Raw genomic sequence first — 23768 nt, forward strand, 5'->3', positions numbered from 1 at the left:
ACTGTTACGGCCAGCTATCTGACAGTAGGGTTCTGCTAACAGAAGGTGCAGTAAGAGACTAACACTGGTTCGTAGAGGTCGTTCTGGTAGATCGTAGGGTTAGGGTAAGGTGATCAGTCTTACACTATGGTAACGAGGTTCTTAGTATTCACAATACTGAGAGGTAAGCTGAAAGTCATTCGAGGATGAATCACAAGTTGATTGCTGAAGAACTATCTAGAGGGCTTGAGCAGGTACTCAAGTCCTGGTCTATATAGGAGTCTATCTACACGTATTGTCTGTAGTCGTTGGAGATCATATTGATCGAACATGATCCGTTGGCCCCCAACTCTTCTTGGATCATTCTGACCTAGAATGATTCATCACGTGACTTGTTCCGTTCTATAGTTCTTCCGTTCCGAGAGGTTACCTTTTGTTCCCGTGGCCCTGCATACAAAGTCCTGTCATAACCGCCCAACCGAGTGGGTCCTGTTAGGTGTATCTAACGGGTCGTAACATCAGGTCTCCCCTCGATGGTCTTGTCCTCAAGGCCAACATAAGTAGGTCGTGGCTTCCCAGGTTGGGGAGTCGTCAATCGTGCGTCCTTATTCATTCATGATGCTGACACCATGTCAGGTCGCGTTCAAAAATCGGTTTCCAACGAAAGTCGGCGCGCTCAAATCAAGCGTAATCGTCAGGCTCTAGGAATTCTTGTCGAGCATCGTGGTTACGACGCAATGCCTTGCTCGCCTTGTTTTCAGCATCATCGTGTGTGCAAGATGGATCTCGCCAATTCGAAGCGTTGTAGTGAGTGTGTGGCACGGGGTCTAACGGGTTGTGATGGTGGTGATGTGGCAAATGCCCGTATGTCCTTTTCCTATGATTTTTTTTTTTTTTTTTTTTTTTTTTGCTAATTTCTCTAGTGAATCGTTGTTTCCGGGAGCAGAAGAAGGTTGAGCAGGAGGAACAGGAGGCCGAGGAGGCCCTCGAGATCCTGCAGACTCAGCTTGCCGCTGCTCTAGGTCGTTTGTCTCGTCTTCGCAAACAGAAGAGGTTTCTTAAGGAGCGTGGTTCTGATCTAATTCGTCGAGGTATGCAGTCTGTTGATGAGTGGGAGGAGGAGGAACGTGTTGTAGCGGCGCAGGAAGCGGCAGTCCTCAAGGATCTCAATTCCTGGGGTGCCGGGGATTCTGGTGACTGGGGTTCCTTCGGTGTTGGCCTTGTCGAGGCGGATTTCCTTGGTCCAGGCGTTCCTGGTTCCAGTACCGCTGGAGTTCTTCCTGAGCGTGTTCCAGGTTCTTAGCTGGTTCTAATAATGAGACGTGAAAGACTGGGTGACATTTCATTGTTTCCGGTAGTTTCAGCTCGTAGTTGACTTCGGAAATTTTCTTCGTGATTTCGAAAGGTCCTAGTTTTTTGAAGTCGAGTTTGTCGCTAGGTCGTTTCGTTTTGATGTTTCGCCGTATGAGATAGGCGCTACCTCCCTCTTTTAGGGGTGGGCCTCTCACCCTATGTCGGTCGGCGTGTTTCTTCATTCTTTGCCGTACGAATTCGAGTTCTTGGGGTAGTTTTTGTTAGATTTCCTTAAGTTTCTTAATGTCTGCTACTGCTTTTATCGCGGCAGAGCCGGTTCGGGGTTCTCCATAAGCGGTAGGGTTGAATCCATAGTTGAGGAAGAAAGGTGATTCTCGCGTGCTTTCTCCTATTGAACTGTTGTATGCGAACTGTGCGGTTGGTAACAACTTGACCCAGTTGTCCTGGTCGTAGTTCACATAACTCCTTAGGTACGTTTCCAGGATCTGGTTGATTCTTTCCGTTTGTCCGTCGGACTGCGGGTGGAAGGCAGTGCTGAGGCTGTGCTTTGCTCCGAGCTGCGAGATCAGGGATCTCCAAAACTTGGACGTAAAGACTGATCCTCTGTCTGACACTATTTCCTGGGGCAGGCCGTGTTGGCTGACAATGATCCTGAGAAAGGTGTATGCTAAGTCTTCTGCCGTGCTTGATTCCAAGTATGGTATGAAATACGCGTACTTCGTGAATCTATCCACAACCACTAGTATACTGTCGTACTGTACTTTAGTGAGTGGTTCTCTCGATTTTGGTAGTTTGACGATAAAGTCTAGAGAGATTGAGTGCCAGGGTGCTGGTGGTGCTGGCAATGGTTGTAATTCTCCATATGGTTTATGTCTGCTGGGCTTACTTTTTGCGCAGACTTCGCAATCCTTGATTGCGTCAGCGACGTCTTTTCTTATTACTCGCTTGTCGTGGTATTGTCTGATTCGTTTCCAGGTTTTCGTAACTCCTTGGTGACCGTGAGCGGGTGCGCTGTGTATCTCCCTGATCTGGTCGTGTGTCATTCTTCCAGTCGTGCTGGTCTTGACACGGTCGCCGATCATTAAGAGTTTCGCGGCGGGTACGAGGTCGCCATTGTCTTTTTTGAGGATAACCTGAGTTTCTTCTGGGACTTCGTCCTTGTAATCGGGTCTTCGGCTGAGCGCGTCTGCTCTGCCGTTTTCTGATCCTTTCCTGTAGATGATTCTGAAGTTGAATTCTGAGAGGAATTCTGACCATCTGATTTGTCGTTTGTTGAGCTCTTTCGAAGTGGTGAAGTATGCCAGATTCTTGTGATCCGTGTACACTTTTACTTCGTACTTTGTTCCTGATAGTTGGGGTCTCCATTCTTTGAATGCGTCGATAATTGCCATAAGTTCCTTATCATGGATCTGGTAATTCAGTTCAGGTCCTTGGAACTTCCTTGAAAAGAATCCACAGGGGTGTAGGACTCCGTTCTCGTCCCTTTGGCCTAGCTGCGCTCCTTCAGCTTCGTTCGAAGCATCCGTTTCGAGCTCGAAGGGCTTCTCAGGGTTCGGAATCTGGATGACGGGTTCCGATGTGACCTTGTCCTTGACTTCTTGGAACGCTTTCTGTTGTTTGTCTGTCCATTCCCAAGGTGCATTTTTCTTAGTGAGTTCGGTAAGAGGCAATATCGTTTTAGAGTAGTCTTTAAGGAATTTTCGGTAGAAGTTAACAAATCCTAAGAAGGATAGTATGTCCTTCGGGTTTTCTGGTGTAGGCCATTCTTGCACAGCCTTGATTTTGTTAGGGGACATCTTGATTACGCCTGGCGTGATTGTGAACCCTAAAAATTCTACTTCCTGTTTGTGAAACAGACTCTTCTCTGGTTCCACAAGTAGCTTCGCTTGTTCGAGTGCTTTGAGAATCTCGTGGACATGCTTCTTGTATTCTTCCAACGTTTTGGAGAATATAAGGATGTCGTCGAGGTACACAACAACAGACTTGTCCAGATATTCCCGTAGTACTTGGTTGATCATAGTTTGGAATGTAGCCGGTGCGTTGGTGAGTCCAAATGGCATGACTAACGTTTCAAACTGTCCTCTTCTCGTTCGGAAGGCTGTTTTCCACTCATCTCCTTCTGCAATTCGGATAAGGTTGTAGGCTCCTTTAAGGTCCAAGGCTGTGAACCATTGGGCCTCGTAGAGTAGGTCTCTTAGTTCCGATATGAGGGGCAGTGGGTAACAGTCTTTGATCGTAATATCGTTGAGTCGTCGATAATCGACACAAAGTCGTTTCTTCCCGTTCTTCTTTGGTACGAATAGTACGGGGTATCCTGCGGGTGATTTCGAAGGTCTGATGAATCCTTTCGCAAGATTTTCGTCAAGCCATTCGTCTAAGGCTTTCATTTCTTCTTGGTTGAGTGGGTATATTTTGTTAAAGGTGGGTTCGTGTCCTTCCTTAATTTCGATCTTGTGATCCCACTTGCTGTGTTCCGGTAATCCGGTCTCGAGTTCTGGTGCAAAGAGTTTGCTGTAGACCCTGTATTCAACAGGTATCTTTGACATTGGATCTTCCGTGACTTTGTCAATCGTCGTGGCTGCTAGCGTCCTAGTGCCAATGTCTTTTATCCTTAGCATCAGGCGTGGTCTCGCTCTGGTTGCTGCTAGTAATCCGCGTGAGGCCTTCGTCGAGTGCTTCTCAGAGGCTGGATTGAATTTCATTCGGCCGGTAACCCAATCGATTTGTGGGTTATGTCTTCGTAGCCATGGAATTCCAAGGATAACGTCGTGGTTTCCTATCTCCGTAATGTCGAGGCTGATAAGCTCCTGATGGCCATGGTAGAGCAAAGGGAGTTGCGCTGTCTCCTGATCAATGCTGCCTCCGCTATACTCGACTTCTTTCCCTTCCACATTCCTTAGTCGGTAAGGGTTTTGCTTCTGATTCTATGGTATTTCTCGCTGTTGCACTATTCGGGGTGCGATAAAGTTTCCTTGGGCTCCTGAGTCTATCAGGACCTGTGTGGTGTATCCGCCCAGGTTTACTGTGATCTTCATTTGTGCGTCGTCGTCGAATGTAGCACATAGGGACTTGCTGGGGGAGCTCGCCATGTGTCCCGGACAAGGCGGCTCTCCTAGTTTTTTGAGTAGAGGGCCTTCTCGCCCTTCTTTCGGTCTCTGCCGAGGTTACTTTCTCTGATTCCTAGACGAGGTGGGCTGGGCGTCTCGCCGTCCTGTCCTTGCTTGTCTAGTTCTTGTTGTCGGAATCTCCAACTTTCGCTTTTTGGAATGTAGTGGAGTTTGCATAGGTCTTCCCTGCAATTCTACCAGACTCCCGTGAAGTAGTTCACACACTTCTGAGGGTATTCGATGCTGGGTCGTAGGAATGCTATTCCATTGTTGTTAGTTTTCCATTCTCCGGGTTCTCCCCGTACTTCCCAATATGAGAGTTCTTGTTCCTCATGGGCTCTGCGGATTCGCAGTTCTTCTTTTCTTTTAGGGTATAGTTCGTTTTCTGCTTTCTTTGAGAGATGGTAGGCGTAGTGATCGAAGATGTAGTAGATCCATGCTATCTCCTTGTGTTCTCTGTGCTGTGTCGTAATCCTGGGATCGTCTTCTAAGAATATTTCTTCATCCCGGGTTTGTATGATTGTTGTAGGGATTTTGTTATGATATTCTTCTGCATGGAAGGCGATCTGTTAGCAGTCGTCTTAGGGGTCGATGTATTTATATTCTAGTACTTCCTTAATTTTTTCCATTCTGTCGAGATGGTGTTCTTCTTCTGCGTCTTCCGGGTCGGTATCGTCTATCGACGTTCCTTGTGGACGTACTTCCGCCGAGGGTGGTCCGTCTACGACGTCTTCAGCCCATTCCGAGATAGGTTGAGGAGTAGCGCGGGTTCTTTGTGGCAATTCAAAGGTCGAGTCGCTGGCTACCGTGGTATATGGTGAGCTCCATCGTTGGCTTAGGTTGTCCTTTGCTTGGTATACTCGGGTCTGGGTGCTGGCGTCCCTGAATTGTTGTTGTCTCAGCATTTCATCCAATTGCTCGGTGGCTTTGCGGGCGTATTTGCTGGCTACCGCGAGGGTTCGTTCCGTCTTTCTATCGTTTTGGGGTCGGTAGACAAATTGGGTTGCTTTGTACTTGAGTTGATACTGTCCTCGGGTGTTTCCGCGTAGTGCGATGCGGCGGTCTCGGGTTTTCCGCATGTGTTGGAGGGTGTCTCCAACTTCGCTGTTGTTTCGAATTTGCATCGTGTAGTTGATGGCGTCTTGTATCCGTTTGATGGCTGTCTCGTTTTCTTCTTCGAGTTTCCTGGCTTCTTCTTCTGAGAAACTTTCCGGGGTGTTTACTTCATTCGTCTGTCGATAGTTGGCGAGGCGTGGGATGTCCCATAAGAGTCCCGGTTGGTACACAATGCTACCATCTTGGAAGGCGTTGTTGAGTTCCGCGGCCTTCTTCGCTTGTTCCCAGTCGTCGAGTGGCTCTTGTCGCTGCTTAGTGTAATCCGGTCCACCGGTGTATCGGTCTATCACAGCAATGGCCTTGGGTATGTTGGTGGTGTCGTATCCCGATCGTCCTGCTGGGTTTTGAGGGTACCATCCACTATTCTCTTTTGCATGCCTGTGCGTGGTGCAATCATTGTCATAGCAGGCTGTCTATCCCTTTTCTTCGTGGCTAGGGATTTTGGTTGCAGCGTTGGCTTGCTTAGGGGTTGCCGTAAGTTTCTTAGGCTGTGTGCAGTGTCTGGCCATGTGTCCTGGCTTGTCGCAGTTGTAGCATTTGAATTCTCTGCGTCTGGGTTTGTCTTTTTGCGCGACGCTCAGGTCCATGGGTCCGCTGTATTGTCCATGTGCGGTGCTCTGCTGATTGTTGTTCCTGTTGTTCTGGTTTTTGTTGAACTTGTGTTGGGGTTGCCATTGGTATTTCTTTCCTGAGTTGGCTGTTTGACGTTTTTCTCCTTTTTCCTTGCGTCGTTCAAACAGTCGGTTGTCAATCTTAATAGCGTATTCGACATAATCAAGGAAGCTAGGTAGCGTATCCACTTTGGCCATTTCGTCCTTGACGTCGTCCTTAAGACCCTGGTAGAAAGCAAAGACTTTGCTTTCGTCAGTCATGTCGAGTCTAGCTGCGAGTCGTCGAAATTCTGCGGCGTACATTGTAGCTGATTTGTTTTGTCGTAGGCTCGCCAGTTCTCTTTCTGCTTGTCTTTTCTCATCGGGGTCTAAGAAGAGAGATTGAAGGGCTTTAACATATCCACTGAAGCTGAAAAAGATGTCCTTCACTTCTTGACTGTATCTCTCGATAGGGGTGTCCAGCCATTCTTGTTGGAGGGGTTCGAACCAAGCGAGGGCCTTCCCTCTCAAGAAGGTGGCGGCGTGGACGACACGTTCGGTATCGTTCTGGAACGTGTTGATGTGGAAGGCTTGGTAGGTCCGTATCTGTACCAAGTATCCTTTGAGCTGTCCAGGGGTTCCGTCGAAGGTAGTAGGGGTGTTGAGCTTAAGGCGTTCTCTTCCTTCGACAGGAGCTGATATGACGTTCGCGGCAGCTCGAAGGGTTGTGACTTCCTTCTCTAGTTCTTTGGTGCGGCGGGCTTGTTCCTGTAGCTCCTTGAGGGCTTTGACGTTCTGGTTGAACAGGTTTTTCATTTCCCTGAGCTCGTTGTTATTCCGCTCAAGTTGCCGCTTAAGTTCTTCATTGTCGTCATCGCTATCGGATTCCTCCTTCATTTCCTGGTCTTGAATCTCTTGGGCCAGATTCTGGGGAATACGTCTCTCGGACGTGGACGAGGTTCTAGGAGTAGGGTTTTCGGTAGTTCCGTGCGAAGACATCTTGTCTTATACTGTTCGTTAGTCTCAAAGGGCAACTTACTGAACAGGAGCAATCAAAGTGTTACGGCCAGCTATCTGACAGTAGGGTTCTGCTAACAGAAGGTGCAGTAAGAGACTAACACTGGTTCGTAGAGGTCGTTCTGGTAGATCGTAGGGTTAGGGTAAGGTGATCAGTCTTACACTATGGTAACGAGGTTCTTAGTATTCACAATACTGAGAGGTAAGCTGAAAGTCATTCGAGGATGAATCACAAGTTGATTGCTGAAGAACTATCTAGAGGGCTTGAGCAGGTACTCAAGTCCTGGTCTATATAGGAGTCTATCTACACGTATTGTCTGTAGTCGTTGGAGATCATATTGATCGAACATGATCCGTTGGCCCCCAACTCTTCTTGGATCATTCTGACCTAGAATAATTCATCACGTGACTTGTTCCGTTCTATAGTTCTTCCGTTCCGAGAGGTTACCTTTTGTTCCCGTGGCCCTGCATACAAAGTCCTGTCATAACCGCCCAACCGAGTGGGTCCTGTTAGGTGTATCTAACGGGTCGTAACACTTACGAAATCAAACATCTCTATAGTAAATAACCTCCTTTCAATTAGGTAGGTAAACATAGTAAATATAGCTACGAAAAGAACCGTAACTAACGAGGAATCCCTTAATTGCTTATAGTTCTATCTTAGCAGAGCGTATAAGGCGTCGAAGGCCTTTCTTATATACGTAGGCAGTATAGCTAAACGTTCGGAGATGTTTAATATAGGGGGCCTTACGTTTAGCAGCTAAGTTTAGCTTTCTCGCCATGATCTCGTAAAAGCTTAAGTTACCTTTAGAAGGTATAGGCAAGAGGTTAAGAATCTAAGTTACTAAATCGATACTATAATCCTATAGTTCCTCTAGAAGGGATATGTCAATCAGCTATATCTAGGCGCCTTCGACGATAATACGACTAGCATACTTAATAATACCGTTTATAAAAGGCGTATAGGCAATAGTCGTATTATAGTAAGTACCCTCGAAGTAAGGGTTATTAAAAACCTTGATTAGCTCGGGAGCATTATTAGAAACCTAAACCTTAGGCTTAAGGCTAGTAAGACTATAGAATTTAGTATCTTATTTCTTAATAGCTGCTAGGATAGTAGCAAACTTATAGTTAGGTAGAAAAACAACTTAGTAGTAACTACTATACTTATCTATAAGGTATAGAACCTAACGGTTCTTTTTTATTAATAAGGGAAGAATACTAACGAGATTAAGGTAAATTTTATTACTAATACTTATAAGTAGAAGTAGTTAGTCTCGACTAATCCGTTTAGTAGATTTGCTAAGATAGTAAGACTTATAGAAAAAGGCGTTAATTTCCGACGTTATAAACCGAATGCTAATACGGTAGCAAGCCTTTATAATACGTAATAGGTAAGCGTAAACCAGCCGGCGGTATATCAGTTTAAGAGACGGTCGCTAGGTAGCTTGCAAGGCAGCGAGGCTGATAGTAATATCTCGAGGCATATAATTCCTAGTATTATAAGTCTTAACGATATAGACGTTAGAAACCTAATAAACTTTAGTAAGGGAAGTATGCTATATTATATATATAAGGCTTAAGGTCTGCTAATTATATTCTACGTAATTATGATAAAGTTTTCTAAGGCTTAGTAAGTTAGCTAGGCTAGAAGGGTTATACTTAACGTTATAAAGTATTTAATCGTAAATAACGTTAGGGTTAGTAGGGTCTTAGGTTTAGAAAAAGACGGTACCTATGCTAAGTAACTAGACTAAAGCGCTAGAGGTAGAAGTAGAAGGTACTAAGTCGCTTTTTTTAGCATACTTAACGAAATATTATAAGTTGTTAAAGGTTAAAGTAGTATAACTAGAATCGAGAACGATATCGTCTCGGGTAATAAGGTTATCGCAAGCAGTAGTAAAAACCACTAGGCTAGCGATATAAGCAAGGGCAGACTAGCCTAAGATAATAGGTAACGCTTTGACAATAGTCTAGCAAGTGCTATTAATAAAAGTAAGCTAATCCTAGTAGTAGCGATCGCTATATATATACTTTCTTACTTTTTTAATTAACTTATCTTAGTTAACGTAGTATAGAGGGATAAGATTAAGGTAGGCGACGTAGTACTTCGTAGTCTCGTAATCATAGTTATAATAGTTATACTTCTTCTTTTCCTTAGTAATAGTAGAAGTAACGGTAGTAGTAACAGCTAGAAAAGCAAGACCCTTACTACTAGCAGACTTACCTCTAGGTATATTACGAATAGTAGTATAATTATGCTTTTAATCTTCGTCTTAGGTAAGTATGTAAATCGTATCGGCTACCTTATTCTACGTAGGATAAGTAGCGCCTTTCGAGGTAAAATGCTTATATATATTAGGAAGTCGGTCTTTAAAGAAATTAAGGAGAAAAACGGCAAGGAAGGAGTCTAGCAGACGACCGTAAATAGTCTTAATACGCTTTCTAAGGTAGTAATAGCGATTAAAGGCATCGTAAAGTATCTTATAATCGTTAGTAATAGTCTTAGTAAACTTGTTAATAAGGGTAGCTATAGCATCTTATAAGATTCTCGGAATATGCTTCTCGAGCGCTTGCTATAATTCGTAAGGGTTTCTATTATTAACCTAACCTGCTATATAGAGTCTGTTAAGAACCGATTTGCTAGCGTTTATAAGGAGACTATACGTAACGTTACGGTTCTTTCTCTATTCCTCTATAGCGATAGGGTTAGCAAGGCAAGGGACGTTAGTCTCGAGGAATATCTCGAAGTCGTATCCTTATAAGGTTGCTATAACAAGCATACGCTAGGTATTCTAATTAGATTTACCTTTCAGGCAAGGGAGAGGCGTAAAGACGGTCTTAAAGTCGTTTTAAGATATCTTAAAGTAAAAAATAAGGGTATTATAATAGTACGGGATAGACTTATAGTCGTACCTCGATTATAAGCGTTTCTCCGAGGCCGTAGCTTTAGAGGCGTGTCTATACGTTAGATAGCTTACTTTCGCTACTACCTACGTATACTATTAGAAAGGGAAGGTATTAAAAAGTAAATAGTATTAAAAAAGTATAAATATTATATAGGAGGGAGAATCTTATATAAGAATGCGAGAAATAGGTAGAATTATAAGATCTAACCATAGAAATATAGTAAATCGAAGGGAAGAATAAATACTTATAGAAGATATGAGAAACTAATAGGCTGGTTTGAAAAACCGAAGCTAAAATAGTTAAATTCTCGTAAAAACGAGGAATCGAAGTAAAAGTATGGTTATAGTATGGTTCCGTAGTGTTCGTGAAAACTAGTGGGTTATGGTAGTCGGTCGCGTGCCACGTGATATTCGTGCGCGCCAGGCAGCTAATATCGCGTCAGAAAGTAAAATTCGTCAGCGAAGAAGAAAGAAAGCGAGAAAATCGCATAGAAAGGTAAATAAAGCGAATAAAATTGCTACGGTCAGCTATCCGACAGTAGGGTCTGCTAACAGAAGTTGGGGATTGACGCTAGTAAACAGTATTGTCGTGTCGTAAGTCTGGTTCGTAGGTCGTAGGCTGTGTCGTAGATCGGTAGTCAGAGGCTAAGGTGATCAATCTTAGGCTCAACAAGTATTCGCAGTGAAGGTAAGCTGAAAGTATCCTGAGGATGAATACAAAGTTGATTGCTGAAGAGCTATGGAAGTCTGACTATGAGTCGAGCTCAGGTCATACTATATACAAGTCCGAACAGTACCCTTTGTTTGTTTTACCGTTCCTGATCCTGACGGGGTCCGTTCCTCGTTCATACGGATCCCGTATGTGCCAAGGACGGACTCCGTATTCTTAGCGTACGGATCTAATCTCTTATCTTATCGTCACGTGACTTGCACCATAGTTCTTCCGTTTCCGAGTGAATCCCTGTTGTTCCTGTGATTCTGCAGTACAAATGTCCTGTTACAGCCGCCCGACGTCCAAGTGGGTCTTTCAGCTGTTATCCTTGTTTACGGGTCGTAACAAAAATCGCAAAAATTCGTAAATCAATAGAAAATTAACAGACGAGTAGAATAATAGGTAAAACGACGTTATTCCGAAAGAATAACGCTAGGCTCATAACCTATAGGCGAAACCAGCACAGAACGCTCAGAATGGGGAAAAGTGGTGTTGTTGGTGGAAGAACTAACTAACTGGCTAGAGGGCTGTGGAGGCTGGCTAAGACCAGTGGTGGCGGCCGTCAGCCCACGTGACGGGCCGGCGAGGCCTGCCACCCACAGCTTCTCTGTCGCGCCTAGCAATACCGCGTCGTTGCTTCCTGCTCAAGTACACTTCGTGCAGTTGTCGCCCGATATATTATCCCAGCATTTTCGAGCACATTCTATTTTGCTGAAACCTTCACAATGCCTCCCGGTAAGCCCCAGTTGTTTTGATACCAACCTAACACATTTCAATCCAGCCCGCCAGCTTTGCGACAGCTCTTTTCTCCGATGCGACAGTCGGCCTGATTCTCCTCAATATTCCACCATGCCGCGCAAACGGTGTTCCATGAGAAAGAAAGCAAAGCTAACCTTACCTAAAGCTCTCAGTGACGACGAAGAGTCTGACGTGGGTAACGACATTGTTGTTCCTTTGAATGACACGCGCGCAAAGAGCCGATCAGCCGAGTACATAGGTGATGTTAGCGACACTAAGAGCGATGACAATATTTCCAAGGTCACTGGCGATTTAAATGGCAAAAATACCGATGGAGATGAAGAGAATGACGAAGACAACGGCGATGGTGACGACAACGACCTAGACGCCGACGAGTACGTATCTCGCGACCAGGCAGTTGGTCTGGATGCAAGGTTGATTCGTTTCTAGATATGTGGTTGAGAAGATTCTTGATCACCAAGTTGGCGAAGATGTTTGTGCTCCGAAATCGCGTCCTAGCGATCTGTCGCTGACATATGTTGCAGGGGCTTGTCAATTTCAGAGTCAAGTGGGAGGGCTATGACAAGAAGTCAGATCAGACGTGGGAGCCAGAGGACAGCCTGAAGCAAGTATTCCGTCACACTCATGGAATGAATAACGTCTGTCTCGACTGTTGCTAATATACATCCAGGGAAGGCGCATCTGAGATTTTGGAGGAGTATCTCACATTGATCGGTGGGCGAGAAGCATTATTTGAGCAGAAGACCAAGGCAAAAACTACCAAAAAGCGTGGTCGCGTCTCTGCTGCTTCCACACCATCAACAGGGAACAAAAAAGCTAGGCGGAACGGCCACCCTGCTGACTCTACACCCCCTGCCTCTGCAACGGCTGCTAGGGAGAAAGCCTGGACCCTGCCCAGTGGTAGCTGGGAAGACGAGGTCGAGAGCATTGATGCATGTCAAGACGAGGAATCCAATGCCCTGGTCATCTACCTAAATTGGAAGAACGGCCAGAAGACGAAGCATCCCACGGAAGTAGTGTACAAGCGATGTCCGCAGAAGGTGAGACCGGGGTTTGTTTGCATTGAATAGGCTGGAGCGCTGACCGTTTTCAGATGTTGCGCTTCTATGAAAAACATATCCGCATTGTCAAGTCAGACCATACAACAGAAGCAGACGATGAGACCGGTGTTGAAAGCTATGCCCATGCCACGGCGTAAATAGCGGGTACTTGACGACCAAAGGATGGAGATATGGGCTCGCCGGGGATCGGAATGGCGTCTAGGTTACTGACATCACACGTTTTTGGGAAAGCGTCTATTGGCTCTAGTTATTATTTTCATTGATTTTGACTGACCTGTTTTGATGCGTCGGAGGTTCGCAAAATAATACATGCCCCTCCTCACATGTATTTAGGCCTTGAGGTTGGCGGTGGGAAGGGGTGGCGGCTAAGTGTCGCATCTCCATCTGTAGGAGTGCCCAGAGCATGCGGTGGTTGAAATCAACACTGACTTAGGAACTGAATTCGAAGACAAGCCGACTAAATGCGCCAATGGTTCCACGTCGAACGTAACCCGTCGTCTCAAGTTCATGGGAATTAGCCCGGATCCTGGGTGTATGTCATTGAGGGTAGATGCAGGAACCAGACCGCCAAAGTATACCGCTATACAAATGTGCAGTGAGTATACTTCAGCCCAGGACGGGAAGGAACTGGGGGAAACCTGCACATGCAGCACCGCGAGGTTGGGTGCATCCGAACCCCTGTTGGGAATCCACTAAAAACGGCTTTAGACCCCTGTTTCGCGGCGGTTGGGTGGTGGTGGTCGCGCGCTGTTGCGTTTCCAGCCTCTCCCATTTTTATTGACTTGGTGTGAGAAAGCTGGTGGCGGGGCAACGCTGCTTTTTAACGCTGCCCTGCCCGGCTGCATTCCACAACTAACCAGAAAACTTCCTCTTCCCTTTGGTATGTCACACAGCTCCTTGACTGCAAAATTTCCAGGACCGCGAAATACTTTTCTCAACCGATTGAAGAGAATCAATACTCGTTGTTGTTCGGCCAAAGCATCCATCCACCACCAGACCCCGTTATAGCACTCACGCAGGTATCTTGTACAAATTGTGGGGGAACTGTGCAACCACAACACGACCATTCAGGTGCGATCTTTTCAAAAAAAAAAAAAAAAAAAAAAACTCAGTGAGGCAAAACCGCTGACACATTCCATAGACGTGTTTGATTATAACTTCCAACGGTCACGTTTGATTGTGTTTTGTGTCCCGAGACACGACATCTCTCAGTCACGGGGACTCCGCTCTAACCGGATCGTGCGCTTCCCACCCCCACACCCGGAAACCCACCTCTTTTCACTCCTACAGGTCCCTGTCAGCTTCGGCCTGACAGAACCTGATTCCCGACCGCCGCAGCCATGGTCAAGCAAAATGATGCCATTGCCATCATTGTCATCGTCCTATTCGTCGTACTCGCTGGCGTCGCCTTCGGTATCTACAGATTGGTCCATGTCGCGCGCCAGAGCATGAGCGTAACGTCTTCTGGGTCGAGTAGTAGTAGCAGCGACGAGATTGTCGACCGTTAGCGACTATCGCCCGGTGCACCTCGGTGTTCCGTCGTGGGATTTGCCTCCCGCTGCCACTATTACACGACTCCGGCAGCACTCCGGGCACTGAAGGCATCGTTTTGTTTGGGACTATTGGGTATGCGGCTACAAAGCTACATTTCCACCAGTCCTAACGAGCCACGAAAAGATCAGAATGATTTGGGACGAAAGATAATGAGGAGGAACAAAAGGAGAGACACGAGACATGATTTCACCGGCATTGGGCATTTTCACAGCAATTTCGAAATTATTTTTGGTTTTTTCATATCTTGATTTGGGAAAGAGGATATCTACTAGTGTATGATATACAAAGAATCTTGGGTATAGGATTTGGTAAGGCTCGTTGAGTGGGCGAAGCGAATGTGTTCACGATGCACGAGGCCTATGTATATAGAATGAAGCACGCCCTATGCGGCGAAATAGCGAGAATAGGAACACCCTGAAACACTATCAATGGCCTTCGTAGGTCTGGTCATGTGGAAAGAAACAATGCTGCAGGTCGTCGGCTACGATTTTGGGTCAGTTAGCATGTCTAGCATCGCTGATGGTATATTCCCGTGAGAAATTTAGAAATTTGGCCTCGGAGTTGTTAGACAAGGAGATCATCAGGACGTTTAAGATGCACCGGCAGACACAATCGACTTCTCCCATGTTTCCTGAACAGTATAGAAGTTGACGGCGTCGACAGCAATGGGATGCCAAAAACGTTGATGGCGGGGAGAAGGGAAAACGTTTGAGTAAGAGGACGAGGATGAAGACACTTTATGAGAAAACAGTGGATTGAGACAACCGGGCTCTAAGTCTACAGCCATAGGGCAGATAAGAGCTTCGCGGTGGCAAACCCTTGGAATACATTGTGAGATGAGATGTAGACTTACCTTTTATACCATTTGCATCAAATGTCAACCATTTGACGGGATACATAGTGTAGTTCATGCGGCGTTGTTGGACACTTTAAAAGTATTTTAATCTTAGCGTTTTCGACATAAGACCTTGTGGCATTACTAAAAGGGATAATTGACCTGAATGAATGTTTTCCACTCTTTCATTCTAAATTAATTTACGTTACGGCTTGGAAAACAAAGATAGATAAATGCTCTGAGAGGCAAATGAGGAAGGGAGATATCAGGTGCTGCTGGAATGGTGTGCAACCACCAAGTCACCAAACTGAGCCAAATTCAGACATTAGCCCGCAGCTGAATCCTCGCCAAGCTCCACATACCATAGTCATTAAATCGTTAAGAATATGGTATGTGGTACCAAAGGGTTCCGACTGCGGTGGTATGGACACATCTTCAACAGTTCTGGACAAATGTCGGACATGCATTTCGTGGGAAGTGAGCTGCTACCAACCATCAGGGTAATAGTCTTCATTAACACGCGCAAATTGCATGTGAACTTACATTCTCTTCTAAAGCTGTCCCTGGTGGAAGGAGGTCTTAGATTGTTGCCAATCTAGGAATTGGCTCCGTTGATCAAGTTAGCTCACGACTACAAACTCTTGAGGCTTGGGCGTATAGCTGGTGGAAGTGGGTAAATAGCCTTATTGTGTTAGATTTAAAGCCTAACTCGATAAGGCCTGTTTCAAGCCTCCAGAAAGATAACTGAAGGTCAGTTCTTGATTCTATCTTGTGGGCGAGACACATTTTTAGTGAGTCTGAATTGGCAATGAGGGGTGAAGTTGTGTGAGCTATGACAGGGAGATAGTATACGTACCTCGAACCAAGAGACAACAGGGACCACCCCGCTTTTATTAAAGTGCAAACCCCACTAACGCGCTGCGGCACGTCAACCGCGTCTTCCACTCTCCAGAAATTCAACATTGCATGCAAACCACAAATCGCCATCAGACGAATTCTGGCAACACCAGCCCAAAGGGTATCCCAAACAGGTCAATAAACCACACGAAATTAACGCCACCGTGACAAGCGTCGAATCTGACCGTCATGCCCATCCTCGATCGTCGTCGGCCAACTCAACGGCGTCCTGAACGACGAGTCGTCGACGAAGATGATGACATCGAACTCCCTCCCTACGAACCCCTCGCTTGCCCCCTCACGAACGAAGCCAAGCGTGCAATTGCAGAGCTTTCAAACTCACGCGATGTTCACCGTTATCAGAATCACATCAAAAGTTCAATCACAAATCTTAGCCAAAGCGTTGCAGACATCAACGACGTGACACGAGAGCGCCATGAAATGATTAAGCGCCTCGCTGCGAAGCGGGCGGAATCGGAGAGTCAAGAAAAGTCACAGCGTGAGGATGAGGTTGAGGAGCACACGGCAGCCTTAGATGCGGAGGTCCCCCGCCTCACCAAGGAAGCAGAAGCAGCGGTCCGTGACCTGATCGACAGGCAGGTGCAGCTTGATGACGATAAGGCGGCGCTGGCGGAGACTGTAGACTATTACCAGCAGCTCCCCGCCGCGCCCTCTTCTCGCTCTCGACGGAGAACCAGGCACCGAGCAGAAGATGTGGATGGAGAGGATGGCGGGGCCGAGGAAGGTGAGGAACTTGCGGCGCCGGCTCTACCGGACCAATCCGTTATCGACACGCTACGTCAGCATAGAGACGAAAAGGTTCGTGAGTACGAGAAGATGAATGCGTATCAACGATATGCTGTCAACAACGATTACGCCGGCTTCAAGAAGCTGTGGCATGACGCCGTACATGGTGACACTGGTGCGCCCCTCCCCAACGCCAAGCGCTGGTTCGACGACGCTGGGAACCCTGTTATGCCGCGCACTGTGAGTGGGGACTCCCAAGACGTCAAGAATGAAGGAGAAGGAGCGGAAGATGATGAAGACGAGGACGTGGTTATTGCCGGTGAGGTCAGGGACTACAGGTGCCCGCTGTCGATGCAGGAGTACAAAGAGCCGTACAGCAATCGCATGTGCAGCCATACTTACGAGAAGGAGTGGATCGTGGATATGCTGCGGAAACAACCGAACAAACGCTCTCAATGCGTTGTGCCAGGCTGCTCCAAGGTACGTTGTTTGTTATTTGAATTTGGACACTGAAATGGCTAATGTTCGTAGGAATTTGGTCTCGAGGACTTCTACCACGACGACGTTATTCTGCGCAAGATGAAGCGTGCTCAGCAGTTGCAGCGCCTTGCGGAGGAGGGAGGCAGCAGTAGTGTAGACGAAGACGGGGATGACGACAACCCGCAAGAGGTAAGGCGGAGGAAACTTGCGAGGAGCCAGAAGCGCAAGGTTGAAGAAATTGATGACGAGTGAATGTGACTACGCAAGTTGCCATTCCAAAATGTATATGCTCGAACGACGAGGTCATTGGGACAAGGGGCGTTACAAGGTAGTTAGGAACAATGATGATACCCAGAGTCAACAACGTGAACTGACATTTACGATGTACGTCGGACCCAAAGTACGGGATCAACGCAACAGAAACACATGTGGATATGACTGAATTCCGGGCTTTGCTTTTCTAATCATGTTCGCCACAACAACTCTACGCGTTACGGCCCGGGATCACCTTAACAGACCCCTCCCAAAGGATTATACACCTTTCCATCCATTTCCTACTTATTATCATTTACTCCTCTGTCTCTCTTATACGCCCGTGTCACAGGCCCGTGCCAATGCCACGCCTGCACCTAATAATGAGCTCTCTTTTGCTGGGACGAGATCGATACTCCTGTCCTTTCTGTTGACCAGCCCATCCACGTATCCCTGCAGCATCCCCAGGTATCCAGGGTAATGCTCAATAACGCTGCCGTTGTACGCGACCATGGTTCGCACCAGACCGGTCTCCTTCACCAACCGTTCGTGTCCGGCGTACTCGGGTGATTCCTCGCTCAACGCATCGAGGCGTAGCGCCCAGATGGCGTGTAAGCATGCGGCAATAATGGCGGCCGACCGCCGTGAGACGAATGACGCCAGATCGCGAAGGACAGACATGTCAGACGATGTAGGTGTGTGAGATGAAGGATGACGGGAAACAAAGAGGTCGATTGATGAGGTAAGTGAGGGCGATACATCACTGTGACATGTTAGCAAAGTTACGCCGCTGCGACTCGAAAAAATGGGGGGCCATCATTACCCTTCCACGGCGGATATCGTCTCCGATTTCAGAGAGTACGGTTCGTTAAGGGACTTTGGCACGACACCTCCAAAGACACCGGTAGTCTCGATCGCATCGATGAGTGCGAACCTCACCATTTCACCCAGATAATACCCGCTGACCATTTGTTCTAGTGGTTGGAAGTCTGGCCTCGCATGACCCTGCTTCAAAAACCTATCCCAACGGGTTACGTTTAAAATATCCTGACCAAACATGCCAATTTCTGTGTTGACAATGACGTCGCGAGCCTCGTTCCACCATTCCTGCGGACGATCGCCAAATTTAGGCCTCCCAATGATGGAGACGGGCATATGCGCGGCGATGTTAACACCGGTACCGAGGATGAGGCCGAAGCGCGTGGCAGGGTGAATGTATGCTTGTGAAAGGAGCGTGGCGCCGCCGTCATTGACAACAACTCTGAGGATGGCGTTCATACCCTTGGCCGTGCAGGCAGTCTTGATGACCTCGCCGAGGTCCTGGCCCATCAGGCCATCCGCAGCCAGAAAACCTTTGCCCATACCGTGAATACGTCCACCTCCTAATGATGTTTGGCTGCTGATGGTTAGTATCAGGCAATTATCTATCATAGTCAGAAAGGGTACTTACTCGATGGGGAAACTCCAGGAGACAGCCATCGGCATAGGTCGTGAGGGGTCCTCTCCATCCTTGGATACTGTTTCCAATACTCTATCGGCCATCCAATTGAAGAATGCCATACCCTCAAGGTTCCTGATATCGGCATCGATCACGAAAGAGCTTAGACGTACTATCTCACTCTCCTTTCCCTTGGCATCGCGGCCCCGCAATTCCACCAGTGCAACACGCAGGGTTGATCCCCCCACATCTAACGCCAAATACTGACCGACTTCGTGGCCGCCAGGCAGCTGGTGATTGTAAGATGGCAACATACATGCCATACTGGTCTGCAGCTTGTCCCGGAACTGGGCCTTTAGAGCGTTGGACAGCTCAAGCAACCCATCGCCGGCTAGGGGCCCTAGCAGCAGGTTTTCGGCCTCCTTCAAGAATTCATCGATCCTCCGCGGAAAGGGGGACGCCGCCGGCGACTGTGAGCACTGTACTGTTGTCGCTCTCGCCGGCTTACCAGACACGGGTTGGGGAGTGATCCAGAATGCGAGAATTGCCTGTATCAGAGACTTGCCCCGTAGCAGGTGCTTGACGACGGCGGCCAGGAACGATTTCGGAAATGTCGTCATGACAGAAGAGTGCTATCGCATGACACTGAAAGGGAATTAAAATGATAAAAATGTAATGGGCAATGCCGGGTCATCTAGCTGACGAGATGATGGATTGTAAATAAACGGAGCAAGGCACGAGCCATGTCCCCCAGAGATGTGACCACCAGGATGAAGGAAACGAAGGAACGCAGCGACAGGAGGGCCGCAAAAGATGTCGTAAACGAGGTATAAACCCTCCAGGGCGGTACAACAAGCGGACTTGGGGACGGATCGACAGGCACAAGCTCAGGGATGGTGACTGGAGCACGCACCGAGCAGCAGAGTGAAACCTGCCGTGGTGTTCCTCTCGTTCAACAAACTTGGGCTTGGTAGGATGTCGTATCCGACCAGTCGGCGGTGGGCTGAATAACAACAGTAGTAAGAGGCAATGGCGAAAGCGACCAAGGGCCGATAGGTTACAGAACGAAAGAGGTGACGGTCGGGATACGAACGGGAAGACCCTTGATCCAGGCCATGTAGAGGAGGTCAAGGTAAGAGCGGGAACCACCGAAGGGGCCCTCGCTCTCTGGATCTCCAACGTCGCACAGGTGATGGGGCGACACACCGTAATCCTAGGCTATGTTCAACTGGCCTAGTCCAGTCAAGCGCGATGTTCTAATCCACCCACTTGGGGGCTGAATACCTCATTGATGGGGGTAGGCAGCGGAGAATGATGGGAGGGAAGGTCTTGGTTAGGGGGGATGCATGTCAGAGCAGAGACTCGACTTCAGGAGTTGAAGAGATTGGCGCTTGATAAGTTCGGTGCAACAATAGACTGCTACAAGACAAGCAATGGAGCAAGACGAAAGACTTCCTCTCTCACCGCGAGACACCCGGACAAAGAAATGATGTGATGGAACAGCGACTGAAAGGAAATGAATGTGCACTGTGCTGGAACAGCGACTTTGCTGATTGACGCCTTGAACAGCCACTGGTGGTCGTCGCTGGGCGCCGCAAACTACGTTAGTACGTTATACACTAGGTAACCAGCTCGGACCCAGCCAACTGGGCCTGGGTAGATTGGCAGGATTCCACTGTGATGGACATTTGATTGTAGTGGTTGACGGTGAGATGGGGAAAAAACCATCGCCCCTCCAGTTGTAACGTTGCCTTTGATACCGAAATGCATTGAGGGGGCCATTGGGGGGGGTGCACACTGTATCCGTCAGGCCGTGGCTGACCAAATCAGATGAAAGCGGATTGATGGCGGGCCACTGAGGTGTAAGTCGTCAGCGCTTTCAGATCCACGCAGCTCAGGCCAATCCCCCACACCATGAGCATGAGGTGACCGTCAAGCTGGACCTCGGAATTGTTAAGACCCACACCTAAAGCAACATGCAACAACCAACAGTGGAGGAACCGCTGCCACCAGCAAGTTAGCCGCAAGCAGCAAGCAGAAAGCAGTATAGGAAACATCGAACAGAGGTTTCTATAGAGGAAGGTAAGACTTTCCATCTTGACAAAACAGCAGCAGTTCAAGCGATTTCTCAGCGGTGCATTGTTAATGCCATGTTCCATGTGCTAGCCACAGTCGCGCTCTTCCAATCTTAACTAATTTTCCTTACAGCATTGTCAATGCCGAATCAATATCCGTCCTCAACTTCTTTCTTGGCGGTACTCGAACAAATGATATTGTTCTCACTGGTCTGAATCATCACCAGCATCCACCACATTCAACCTCGTACCACCAACACGAGCTATCCGATTTGGCACCTTAAGTATTTTCCGAAGTAGGTGTCGTGTCCCACGGTGTCCCACGCGGCGAACGGTAAACGGCAACCATGCCCGTCACGTTAGATCGCTAGCTTGGGTCCCAGTCCCACGTATCAGTTGCATGCAAAGCAAAGGCACTCCACGTCCAGAAAATGCAGTGGTCAGCCGCCAGATCGTAAAACCAGGGGCCCGGCCTCACAGACGTGGTGACCCCTCCTCCGCCATGCCGACGACCACCTCGCCACCCGTGCGTAGTGTCACGAACTTTCCTAGTGATATCGAAGCCTCCACAGAACACTCAGAGATCACCACCCCCCCCCCTCCAGACGTTCCAGGTAGCTCCGTGCTGGGATATAGACCCGACCACCTGGCTCATTCGACACCCACCATTTCTCTGGACAGACATGCCAAACCCTGCTCGGCTACGTGGGCCACATTGAGTCTAAATGAGAGATGACGATGGCCATTGGGACGGGGGTTCACAGTGCCGCCCACTGCCTACCTACCCTCATTTCGTCGTGGCCACTTTCAATAGTTTAACACCCACTCCGCAATACCATATCCCGCAATAGATCGGAGCTTCACCAATCCAGTCCTTGAAACAAGGCGATTGGCCTGATATCTGCAACTGGCAACGTTGATAATGTCTCCCGCGGCGGTGGTGGGACGCCCGGTGGTGGGACTCGGTCTCCTCAAACACCGCCGATAGCAGTGACGTTCCATCCCTCCACCTCAAAAATCTTCAGCAGACTTTCTGGAGCCGTTTCCGCGAGTCTGTGATGTCAACTGTGATGAGGAACCCCTCTGGGGGAACCTCCAAACTTTGATCGCCGGGGTATTGTCCCCTCATAAGCAGGGCCCTTCGGCTTCACTCCTTCGTATCTCTTCGTTCCCCTGTCCTCTTTCTAGAAATCAAGAACTGCCTTACCTGCAAACCTGAGCTCATCCATCATCTTCCCGCGCTTACACTACACCCTCCTCGTATCGTTGCAATCCACGCCATACCACTTCCGTAGATCCATCCAAGATGAGGCTGATTATCCGCAAAGATGTCGACGCTGCCAGCGATTATGTGGCTAGCTACATAGTCGATCGGATCAAGAACTTCCGTCCCACCCCCGCTCACCCGTTTGTGCTTGGCCTGCCAACTGGAAGCAGCCCTCTGGGTGTGTATAAGGTGCTTGTTCAGAAGTATAAGGCTGGAGAGGTAGGGTTTTTTAGTTCACTGTAGTTACTGGGGAATTCCGCTGACGGTTTGGTTAATAGATCTCTTTCGAAAATGTCATCACCTTCAATATGGTATGTGTGGAGTGTGTCCATTCAATACTGATATTCCTTTACGTCACCTGTGCCTGCTTTTATCGTGACCCTTCTAAGCCCTCGACAGGACGAGTATGTTGGTCTGCCTCGGGACCATCCTGAAAGCTATCACTCCTTCATGTGGAAGCACTTGTTCTCCCACGTGAATATCCACCCCAACAACGTTAACATCCTCAACGGCAACGCTGCGAATCTGGAAGCAGAGTGTGTAGCTTATGAGGCTAAGATCAAGGCTGTCGGCGGCATAGACCTCTTCCTAGCTGGGATCGGCGAGGACGGTCATATCGCGTTCAACGAGCCAGGTTCCAGCCTCGCCTCGCGGACAAGAGTCAAGACGCTTGCCTATGACACCATCCTCGCCAACTCCCGCTTCTTTGACAACGACGTCAACAAGGTCCCTAAACTCTCCCTAACCGTCGGCGTGCAGACTGTCCTTGAGTCTCGGGAAGTCGTTGCAATCATCCTGGGCGCTAGGAAGGCGCCCGCCCTCCAGAGATGCATCGAACAGGGTGTTAATCACATGTGGACGCTGTCCAGTTTACAGTTGCATCCGCATCCCATGCTTGTTGTTGATGAGGACGCAACCTTGGAATTGCAGGTCAAGACAGTCAAGGTAAGACGACCTTGATCCCTGAGCTGCAAACGTCGCTAACTTGCTTCAGTACTTCAAGAGCATTGAGAAGGTGGCCAGAAAGGAGGGCTTTGAGCAGATTCTTCCCTCCAAGGTCCGCACAGGCCCTGGTCCTATCCCCATGACCGTGGTCGACGAGGTGCAGACGCCCTCAATCATGCATCCCCAGCCCACAACCTCTAGTCTGCTAAGAGCTTCCCCGGCAACTGAATACCCCATCAGATCGGCTTCCCCTGACATTGAGCTGGTCTTCGAAAGCATGGAAGCCCGCACAAAGTCCCCCACGGAGCAACAGCTTCGTGCTATAACGCCCGACCTCATCACCGACAGGATGGCTGACCGCATTCCCGAGCCTGCCCTGGCGAGGCGGCTCACACCAAACCCCGAACAGCAGTTGTCTTTCTCGCTGTCGAGATCAGTAACCCCGGACCTGATTCCTGACCGTATGGCCAACCGTATTTCAGAGCCAGGTATGGAGCGGCGTCTTACACCCAACCCAGAGCAACAGCAGCTGTCGTTGTCGCGTTCAGCGACCCCTGACTTGGTTCCCGACCGGATGGCATCTCGCATCCCCGAGCCAGCACTTGCGCGGCGGCTGACTCCAAACCCAGAGCAGCAGTTACGGGTGAACGCCGTCGGCGCTTGACCTAACCCCCTTTGCCATTGGGGAGGACATGAGGAGACATGGCCAATAGC

General features: G+C 48.4%; 8 protein-coding genes across 8 annotated transcripts; 6 read left to right on the plus strand and 2 right to left on the minus strand.

Annotated features, from left to right (window-relative positions):
- Window positions 1-608: 608 nt before the first annotated feature.
- CTRU02_204576 (uncharacterized protein) lies at window positions 609-1282 on the plus strand (the record flags this gene model as incomplete). The annotated part of the gene is made up of 2 exons (XM_036721050.1): window positions 609-843; window positions 903-1282. The coding sequence occupies 2 exons, from the start codon at window positions 609-611 to the stop codon at window positions 1280-1282; spliced, it is 615 nt and encodes a 204-aa protein (XP_036587034.1).
- Window positions 1283-5929: 4647 nt separating this feature from the next.
- Window positions 5930-7105, minus strand: CTRU02_204577 (reverse transcriptase domain protein; the record flags this gene model as incomplete). Its single annotated transcript, XM_070204397.1, has 1 exon — window positions 5930-7105. One exon carries the CDS (start codon window positions 7103-7105, stop codon window positions 5930-5932), a length of 1176 nt encoding a protein of 391 aa, XP_070062160.1.
- Window positions 7106-11593: 4488 nt separating this feature from the next.
- CTRU02_204578 (chromo domain-containing protein) lies at window positions 11594-12701 on the plus strand (the record flags this gene model as incomplete). The annotated part of the gene is made up of 5 exons (XM_036721052.1): window positions 11594-11895; window positions 11933-11990; window positions 12019-12107; window positions 12174-12543; window positions 12597-12701. 5 exons carry the CDS (start codon window positions 11594-11596, stop codon window positions 12699-12701), a joined length of 924 nt encoding a protein of 307 aa, XP_036587036.1.
- Window positions 12702-13904: 1203 nt separating this feature from the next.
- CTRU02_204579 (uncharacterized protein) lies at window positions 13905-14072 on the plus strand (the record flags this gene model as incomplete). Its single annotated transcript, XM_036721053.1, has 1 exon — window positions 13905-14072. The coding sequence occupies one exon, from the start codon at window positions 13905-13907 to the stop codon at window positions 14070-14072; it is 168 nt and encodes a 55-aa protein (XP_036587037.1).
- Window positions 14073-16039: 1967 nt separating this feature from the next.
- CTRU02_204580 (chromosomal organization and DNA repair protein) lies at window positions 16040-17329 on the plus strand (the record flags this gene model as incomplete). Its single annotated transcript, XM_036721054.1, has 2 exons — window positions 16040-17077; window positions 17129-17329. 2 exons carry the CDS (start codon window positions 16040-16042, stop codon window positions 17327-17329), a joined length of 1239 nt encoding a protein of 412 aa, XP_036587038.1.
- A 333-nt stretch (window positions 17330-17662) lies between these two features.
- On the minus strand, window positions 17663-19387 carry CTRU02_204581 (hexokinase-1; the record flags this gene model as incomplete). Its single annotated transcript, XM_070204398.1, has 3 exons — window positions 17663-18119; window positions 18153-18725; window positions 18780-19387. The coding sequence occupies 3 exons, from the start codon at window positions 19385-19387 to the stop codon at window positions 17663-17665; spliced, it is 1638 nt and encodes a 545-aa protein (XP_070062161.1).
- A 1855-nt stretch (window positions 19388-21242) lies between these two features.
- Window positions 21243-21578, plus strand: CTRU02_204582 (uncharacterized protein; the record flags this gene model as incomplete). The annotated part of the gene is made up of 1 exon (XM_036721056.1): window positions 21243-21578. One exon carries the CDS (start codon window positions 21243-21245, stop codon window positions 21576-21578), a length of 336 nt encoding a protein of 111 aa, XP_036587040.1.
- Window positions 21579-22148: 570 nt separating this feature from the next.
- Window positions 22149-23718, plus strand: CTRU02_204583 (glucosamine-6-phosphate isomerase; the record flags this gene model as incomplete). The annotated part of the gene is made up of 4 exons (XM_036721057.2): window positions 22149-22328; window positions 22388-22420; window positions 22509-23054; window positions 23104-23718. The coding sequence occupies 4 exons, from the start codon at window positions 22149-22151 to the stop codon at window positions 23716-23718; spliced, it is 1374 nt and encodes a 457-aa protein (XP_036587041.2).
- Window positions 23719-23768: the final 50 nt, after the last annotated feature.

Source organism: Colletotrichum truncatum, assembly GCF_014235925.2.
Source record: "Colletotrichum truncatum strain CMES1059 chromosome Unknown Contig_0002, whole genome shotgun sequence".
Taxonomy (NCBI): Eukaryota; Fungi; Ascomycota; class Sordariomycetes; order Glomerellales; family Glomerellaceae; genus Colletotrichum; species Colletotrichum truncatum.